Consider the following 8,960-nt stretch of genomic DNA (forward strand, 5'->3'; position numbering starts at 1 on the left):
ATTAAGATGCAAAATGTTACAAACTTGTAACTTCATAAGTGCTAAAGTATCATCCTGATCAGAGAAAGCTCCAAAAGAAAAACATATTAGTGGGACATAACTTACTTGCTTTTTTGTCACCGGTGGGTGGATTGGAATTTAAACTCTATTTTAGAAACAAAACAAGTGTCTATAACTGGTGGGTTTTTGCTATGATTTTTTCCTATTGGAGCCTCTGGGAAAATGGAGATAAAATAAAAGAGAGGCAAGCTCTAGATGGAGATATAGAGATGTGCTTTTAGTTTTAAAAAACATTCAGTGGCCAATGAGTTCTTATAAAATCATATGTCTAACACTTACAGGCTGATGACTTTCTAGCCTAGGTACATATTTTTGAGTGGGTCAATTTGGACTCCAAGATTGACAAGCAAACAGAGCTTAGAAAAACCTTGTTTACAAGGCTGGACTTAAAACACTATTGTCAGGTCCTACACCATCTAGGGTTTGTTTTTTTTTTTAAGAGATGGGGTCTCCTTCTGTTACTCAAGCTGGCATGCAGTGGTGTAAACAAGAGCTCACAGTGGCTTCAAAATCCTGGGCTCAAGCAATCCTCCAGCCTCTGCCTTCCAAGTACTGGTACTACAGGCACATGCCCCCATAACTGGCTCCGTCTAGATTTAACTGCTGCCCCAAAAAGCTGATGGCTTGGAATCCTGAACTCACACATTCTAATTGCCTGGACCTGACTCTAAGCTAAAACCTGACACTGTGTGCTCTAGGTTATTTCAACCCAAAGTGAGTTGTGCTCAGCTAAAAGCAGGCACGAGCTGAATGAACACAACTCAAAATCTGGGACTGTTGTGGATTTGGAACACTCCCCCTCTGTGGGGCCACAAAGTCTGAAAAACATCTTGGATGCTGGCTGGACTGTCCAGGTCTCTTGCAGGTATCCATGAAAAGAGCTCGTTTTCTGGGAGCAATATACTTCCATCCACTCTTTAAGAGATTGTACTCTCAACACCCCCTAGGTGACATCCCAACATGTTAAGCTTTCTAGAATAGTTGCAGTCTGCAACAAGGGACTGCTCATTTGACTCTGCATCCCTCACTTTTCTCCTGATAACACATACCAATAAGGCAGTTTATTAAATAAAACTGTTTCCAGAAAGAAACTCATCTTTTCCAGACTGCTCACTGGATAAATGATTAGGATGAAGACGTAGAAAGTTTTATAAACCTATTTTGAAAAAAATAAACAGTAACTGAAATTTTGTCCTGGCCAATTCCTAACCTTTCTGGTTAAGTTGTATATGCAAATGTTTTTGTATGAAAACTCTTCTTCTTGCATCCAATCCTTCTGGACAAAAGGTCTAAATAAAAATAAAAAATGATTTTTAAAAATTAAAAAATTTAAAGTTGTAATTACTAAATGGGACACTCAATTTCATACAGAGAAAAAACAAAAACTCAAGACTTGGGAAAATATGGAGGAGTAGGGAGGGCATTAATGATCTGTTTTTCAGAACTGTTCCTAAAAGTTCTCTATCTTCTAGGGGGAAAAAAAATCTACTGGGCCAGGTGTGGTGGCTCACACCTGTAATCTCAGCACTTTCGGAAGCCAAGGTCAGGAGTTTGAGATCAGCCTGGCCAACATGGCAAAACCCTGTCTGTACTAAAAATACAAAAAATTAGCCAGGCGTGGTGGCAGGTGCCTGCAGTCCCAGCTACTTGGGAGGCTGAGGCAGGAGAATCGCTTGAACCTGGGAGGCGGAGGTTGCAGTGAGCCAAGATCAGACCACCACTGCACTCCAGCCTGGATGACAGAGTGAGACTCCAACTCAACAAAAACAAACAAAAGAAAACAAAACTATTTTGTCTTAAAAGCTGCTGTGAGCACTTTAAATTCAAACTGACTGCTGAGCTTCTCATCAAATTTGTCAAGTCTGTCAAAAGACAACAGTGGGTGGCTCCAGTTCCTGCAATTTCCACAGAACACCTCGAGATGTCATCCATACTCTTGAGATAGGAATGATGTCACAGAAAACAAAATCCTTTAAAACTGACTGCTTTCAGACGGTCCCTCTGAAACCAAGACTCAACTTAATTATTCAGACTGAACTGGGAGCACAGAGTGGGAGGCCCTATGGGGGCAGGTGACATTGGTGTCATGTTAACCTGTGCTGCCTATTATATGTTCTGATTAGAGATGCCCTAATAATTATAAACTCTTTGTTTCCAAGGACAACACATATGCCCTAAGGGATTATATTTCTTGTGTGTGCACCTTATCATGATAATACCTCAGTCCTGGACTGGCCAGAGTTGTCCTGTGCTAAAATGATGCCTAATCTACATTTTAAAAGTTAAGACAAAAGCTTAAGAATGAAGCCACATGGCTTTTTAAGATAGACCTGTTGGTTAATGAGATCTGTTGTAACTGGCTAAGTCTAGGACCCTTAAAAGGCATAAGCGAAGTCAATATTACTGGTCTGTCTTATCCTGCTGCATGGGGTCCTACTGATAGTTTTACTGTATATACACCATGCCCAAGAGATAAAGGAGTAGACTGTGCAAAAGGAGGAGTTAACACAACAGAGACTACTATCCTTAGAAATGCCTGCTTGCAATGTTGGCCCTTGGCTGGCATGGGGGAACTTGGCTGGTAAACAGTCCCCTATACTGATAAAAATTTTACCCAACTGATACAGGCTGGCTTATTGTATGTAGATTGTACGAACAATATGGTTTATGCTAAATACTAGCTTTCCTTCTGGGAACCTAAAATTTTAGTACATGTCAGGCAGAGGGTACCAATATGAACAGTTCCCTATAAAAACTGTGGGCACTGAATCTCTAACGGGCTTTCCTAGACAAAAACATCACACACGTTGCTTCATTTTCATTGGTAGAGGAAAATGTGTTCTGTGTGACTCCTTATGGGAGGGCTACAGCATGATTTTAAACATCCATTAAAAAAATTTTTTGGCCGGGCGCGGTGGCTCAGGCCTGTAATCCCAGCACTTTGGGAGGCCGAGACGGGCGGATCACGAGGTCAGGAGATCGAGACCATCCTGGCTAACATGGTGAAACACCGTCTCTACTAAAGAATACAAAAAACTAGCCGGGCGAGGTGGCGGGCGCCTGTAGTCCCAGCTACTCCGGAGGCTGAGGCAGGAGAATGGCGTAAACCTGGGAGGCGGAGCTTGCAGTGAGCTGAGATCCGGCCACTGCACTCCAGCCTGGGTGACAGAGCCAGACTCCGTCTCAAAAAAAACAAACAAACAAAAAAAAAAACAAAAAAAAAAAATTTTGAGATAACTTTAGAATTATAAGGGTTACGAAAATAGCACAGAGTTCCTGTATATCCTTCACTTGGTTTCCATTTATATTATCTTACATAATAATAGAACATTTACATATCATGATTTTTTTTTTTTCAGTCTTTCTACACATTTATTATAAGAACCTGGGGGAAAAAAGGACTAAAAGACAAAATGCTAAAAATTACTTAGATTTTCTACATACCTTCCACTGATAGCACCCAGAAGTTACTCCTGTAGATGCCAATCCATATCCTTTCCCTCCACTGCCATGAGTTAAAATCTGTCCGTTCTCCACTAGGCAACACTGAGCTTTCTCTGGGTCAAAGGATACTTCTTGGATAGGAAGATTCTCATCTTCTTCTTCCAACTCGCCCTGCTTCTACCAGAAAAGAAGCTGGGTCAGTATTTTGGAGTAACCCACATCTCAGGTAAGATACATTCTGAGGCTCCTTGGTTTTATTCCACAAATATTTATTATGTATCTACTATGAATCAGTTACTGTGCAGGCCTACAGGAACACAATGATAAATAGAGCATGGTCCCTTCCCATAAAGAGCTTAAGGTCACTAGTGGACAGAAGACAAATACATAATGCTAGTATTACAGTGGGAGAATAACCAAAATTACATAATAGGTATAGTAGAAACATAAAAGTGTGTCTAACCATGCTTGAGAAGGACAAGGTAATGTTCAAAAGGAGGTGACTTCTAAGTTGAGTCCTGAATGATGAGAAGGCAGTAAGCAGCTGGTCAAAGGAGAGAGGCATTTTAAGAGGCAATGTGTACAGCATGTTCCAAGGCAGAGAGGTACAACAGAGTTCAGTGATTTAAAGACAAGCAGTATGTAATGACTGGAAGACGAAACTGGCTGAAAACAAGTCCAGAGAGAGAAGAAGAAATCAAATCATGGAAAACCTTCTGTGTCCTTGTTTGAATTTTACTCTACTGACATTAGGGAAGCCCATACAGAATGATGTATATAGGAGATCTCTGATCACATCTGTGCTTTATAAATATCATTTTACCAAGGGTATATAGGATGAAGGCAGAGAGACTGACTAATCAGCTGCAAGTTCAGGTAAGAAATAGTAAAGGGGCCCGGTGTGGTGGCTCACGCCTGTAATCCCAGCACTTCGAGAGGCAAAAGCGGAAAGAGCACAAGGTCAGGAGTTTGAGATCAGCCTGGTCAATAAGGTGAAACCCTGTCTCTACTAAAAATACAAAAATCAGTCAAGTGTGGTAGTGGATACCTGTAATCCTAGCTACTCAGGAGGCTGAGACAGAAGAATCACTTGAACCCAGAAGGCAGAGGTTGCAGTGAGCCGAGATCGTGCCACTGCACTCCAGCCTGGGTGACAGAGCAAGACTCTGTCTCAAAAAAAAAAAAAAAAAAATTGTGAGGGCCTGAATTCATTCATTCAATGTGCATTTATTAAGCATCTATTCTCTGCCAGGTATCCTATTAGGTCCTCCATATTCAGCAGGGTATTAGGTCTCTGCTCTCATAGAACTTATTTTGGAAGAGAGAGAGAAAAAAAAATAAATAAGATCATACAAAGATTAAGTGATATGTTGAAATTAAAGCAGGTGACATGACAAACAGTGTGTGGCAACTCTCTAGATTGATTAGGGAAGGACTCTCTGAAGATGCGATAATTGAGACCTGAATGACAAGAAATTTCTAAGAAACATCTAGAGGTAATAGCCAGTTTAAAGCCCTAAGGAATGAGCAGGATTACTGTATTCAAGAAATACAAGAAGAAGAAGGCAAGTTGTTTAGACTATAGTGAGCAAAGAGGAGAGGACAAGGAACCCTAGATTTTATCCCAAGAATGATGAGAAACCATTGGAGTATTTTAAGCAGGGGACCACCATGCTCTGATTTACAATTTTAAAAGATCATTCTGGACCCTGTGTAGAGAATGGACTTTAGGGCATAACAATGGAAGCAGAGAGAACAGTTAGGAGGTTACTGCATAGTTCAGGCCAGAGACGATAATGGCTTGGAATAGGGTGATGACAGAAGAGATGAGGAGGTAGGCAAATTCAAGTTACATTTTAAAGACAAGCCAACAGAATCTAGAGATTGTATGGATGGAGAAATGGGGCTGAGGAATCAAGATGACTCCTAGGTTTTTCACTTGAGTAACTCACTAGGAGGCCGGGAAAGCCTGGGGGAAGAAACAGAATGTGATTAAACTAAGGGCGCCATTTTCGACATACTGAGTATGAGATGCCTATTAGACATTTAAGTGATAAGACTAGTAGAAGATGGGGATATAAGTGTAGAATTCAGGAGAAATGCCAGAACTTGAATTTAAAACTTGGGAATCAAGTCTTAAATGAGTCTGAATAACATTTCTTTGAGAAGAAATGGGGATTAATGAGTCTGAATAAGGTGTCTTTGAGAAGGAATGGGGATTAATCCAACACGTAGATTGAATAGAAGAAGAAGAACTTATAAAGGAAAATGAGAACAGCTCATTCCATCAAAGTAGAAGGAGAACCAGGAAAAGTGGAATCATGAAAACCAAGATAGGAATTAAGTTAAATGGAGAGATGAATTCACAAGCTATAAATCAATGGAGGCTAGTGACTACATGCATGGGGACATTAGGATAATCTCTAATTCCCAGGAATTTGGGTTTGGGAAACTAGGTGAATGGTGGTGCTTTCAATCAGAAATGGGACAAAAAAGGGGGCGGGGGGAAGGGTTTGAGGGGGAGACACCAGGCTAGCATTTAAGTTTGGAAGACACTGCAGAGTGATTTTTTAAAACCATATATCAAAGCATCAACATGCTTTGATTGGTCCCCTGCTTTGGATATGGATGAGACTGCTGGAAAAGCTAAGGATCAAACTCTGTGGGACACCAACATTTTGGGATGAAGGCAAGGTAAAAGTGGCACCAAAAAAGAGTTGCTTTCAAAAGGAATCAGGATTGGCAGAGAATATAAGGAGATCCAGGAGAAAGCGCTTTGAAAATAACAGAAGGCTAGAGTTTCCAGAAGTAAAGTAAGAAGTGGAAAAAAAAAGGATACACTATATTTAGCAACAAACACTTATCTTTGTTGTTTAATTTTGCATTTTGATAGAAGATAAATGGTTGGGTTGAAGAGATAAGAAGAAGAAAGTGACTGAAACAAAGTGACTGAAACATGCAGATTACTCTTCTAAGAAGCTTAGTAGTGCAGGACAAGGGAGAAGACAGAGAAGGCTTCACAGATAAAAATGTGATTCAGGAGAGGAGAAATGAGTTAAGCATGGTTATAAGCTGAGGGGAGGGAATCAGTGGAGAGGGAGACAGAATGCTGAGAGAGGAGATGGAATAAATGATAGAACAAGGTGCCTTAGAGGAACAGGCATTCAGAGACAAGTGACAGAATATTCACTTATGCTGTTAAGAAATACCTTTTAGGAAAAACCAATTACCTGTAGTTTTATTTCTTGTTCTTTTTCCTTTATCTGAATAGCATGTTTGGCCTGAGCAATGGGTGTCTCCCACATACAATCGGATAGAAGGGAAAATAAGCGCTCAACAATCTATTTTATTGAAGAAAAAAGGATAAAATTTGTAAAAAGTACTTTAAGTATTTTTAGAAAAGCTGTATCATGTTAACTGTAATATTAAGTCACATGTGAAGTTTGATTATACCAGTGTTCAACAGCTACTTTTAGTGGTTATAAGTTAAATATCACTTTTTAGAAGTAGTAACCCATTAGAAGCCAGGCACAGTGGCTCACGCCTGTAATCCCAAGCACTTTGGAAGGCTGAGGCGGGTGGATCGCCTGAGGTTGGGAGTTTGAGACCAGCCAGGCCAACATGGTGAAATCCCATCTCTACTAAAAATACAAAAATTAGCCAGGCATGGTAACATGTGCCTGTAGTCCCAGCTACTTGGAGGCTGAGGCAGGAGAATCACTTGAACCCAGGAGGCGGAGGCTGAAGTGAGCTGAGATCGCGCCACTGCACCCACTCCAGGCTGGGCAATAGAGCGAGACTCCATCTCAAAAAAAAAAAGAAATATTAACTCATAAGAAAGTGGGTCCCATTTTGCCTTACTATTTAGACCTCTAGTTAGGACAAACACTCTCACATATTTCCTCCTATAGAGGCCCAAACCTAGTAAGAAATTCCAGATTTTTCTTTCCTTCTGAGCTTGCAGAGTATTCTCTATCCCTCTACTTCTCACACCCCATAACTTATTTTTTGCTCTCTCCTTGGGGGTGAAATAACAAAGAAAGCAGTCCTAAAAGTAAACGTTATGCTACTGAATAAAAGACACATTTACAACTGAAGAGACTGTTAAGTACAGATTTGGGTGAATCATTTTGCAAATATGGAAAACATCTTCTAATAACTTTAAAAATAAAAACCTGGGCCATTTGATCATCTTCTACACCAGATTCACAAGCTGGCAGCACAGCTTCAAGGACATGAAGTGCAAGGAGCCTTGTTCTTAAGTTACCAACCAGAGGAATACCTGGAGGGGAAAAGACATTTTCTTATTATCAATGTGACTTAAATTCAAAGTTAAAATGAACTTCTGGGGAAAAAATTCCTGAGGCTGCTCAACATTTATGGGTGGAACAAACTTGATTTCAAACTATTATCAGAAGAATTCTGGATCCATCCTGTACCCATGAATGTGTAGGAATACATTCATGTTTATGTCTCAGTTTTTCTGTATACATAATGGAAAAAGCATTGTAAAAAAGTATCTGTGCCAGATACTATGCTATGCTACCCTTTTCACACACATATATTCTATTAATCCTCACAAACTGAACTACAGCCTCATTTTACTGTTGAGAAAAATGAGGCTCAGAAAAGTTATGTAACTTGACCAAAGCCACACAAGTTCATAGAGGTAGAGTTTTAAACAGGTCTGTTAATCTCCAAAGCTCATGCTTATTATTCCCTCTCATTGCCTATCGCCGTCCATGCACTGACTGTCTCACAGGGATTGTTAGGGTTAACGGGCAGTAAAGAGACTGTACTTTTCTAAAGTAAGCCAAGGGTCGGGCATGGTGACCTATGCCTGTAATCTCAGCACTTTGGGAGGCTGAAGCGGGCAGATCACTTAAGGCCAGGAGTTCAAGACCAGCCTGGCCAACATGGCGAAACCCTCCCTTTACTAAAAATACAAAAATTAGCTGGGAGTGGTGGTGCATGCCTGCGATCCCAGCTACTTGGGAGGCTGAGGCGGGAGGATCACTTGAGCCCAGAAGTGAGAGGTTGCAGTGAGTTGAGATCACACCACTGCACTCCAGCCTGGGTGACACAGAGAGCCTCTGTCTCAAAATAAGAAAAAATAAATAAATAAATGAAGTAATCCAAGGTAGAAAATAGGATATTGATACATAAATATGTAATTCAAAATACATATAACTGTAATAAGATCAGTTGAAAATAAATGAATATCTGTTTTTTCTTTATCTTCTTAAAACTTAATATTAGCCTTACCTTATTAAAGGAAAAAAAAAGGAGCAGTTGTAAGTTATACTAATTAAGAAAAAAAGTATATTGAGTATGTAAACATACAAAATACCATGTGCCATAGAAGATTTACATTATGTTTTGGCATACTTAAAACAGACTAGAGATTATGAAAAGTTCTGGAAATGGATGCCAGTGATTGTTGTATAATATTGTGA

The 8,960-nt window shown here is 40.1% G+C and overlaps 1 protein-coding gene across 1 annotated transcript in view; it reads right to left on the bottom strand.

The window, feature by feature from the left end:
• HERC1 (HECT and RLD domain containing E3 ubiquitin protein ligase family member 1) overlaps positions 1-8,960 on the bottom strand; it is a 250,627-nt gene that overhangs the window by 71,693 nt on the left and 169,974 nt on the right. Inside the window, exons 33-35 of the mRNA XM_011969255.1 lie at positions 7,680-7,786; positions 6,735-6,845; positions 3,505-3,681 (exon numbers count right to left, since the gene is read on the bottom strand). Coding sequence (XP_011824645.1) covers positions 3,505-3,681; positions 6,735-6,845; positions 7,680-7,786 — 395 coding nt within the window. The remainder of the gene's footprint in view (positions 1-3,504; positions 3,682-6,734; positions 6,846-7,679; positions 7,787-8,960) is intronic.

This window comes from Mandrillus leucophaeus, unplaced genomic scaffold (genome assembly GCF_000951045.1).
Source record: "Mandrillus leucophaeus isolate KB7577 unplaced genomic scaffold, Mleu.le_1.0 Scaffold12, whole genome shotgun sequence".
In the NCBI taxonomy this organism is placed as follows: domain Eukaryota; kingdom Metazoa; phylum Chordata; class Mammalia; order Primates; family Cercopithecidae; genus Mandrillus; species Mandrillus leucophaeus.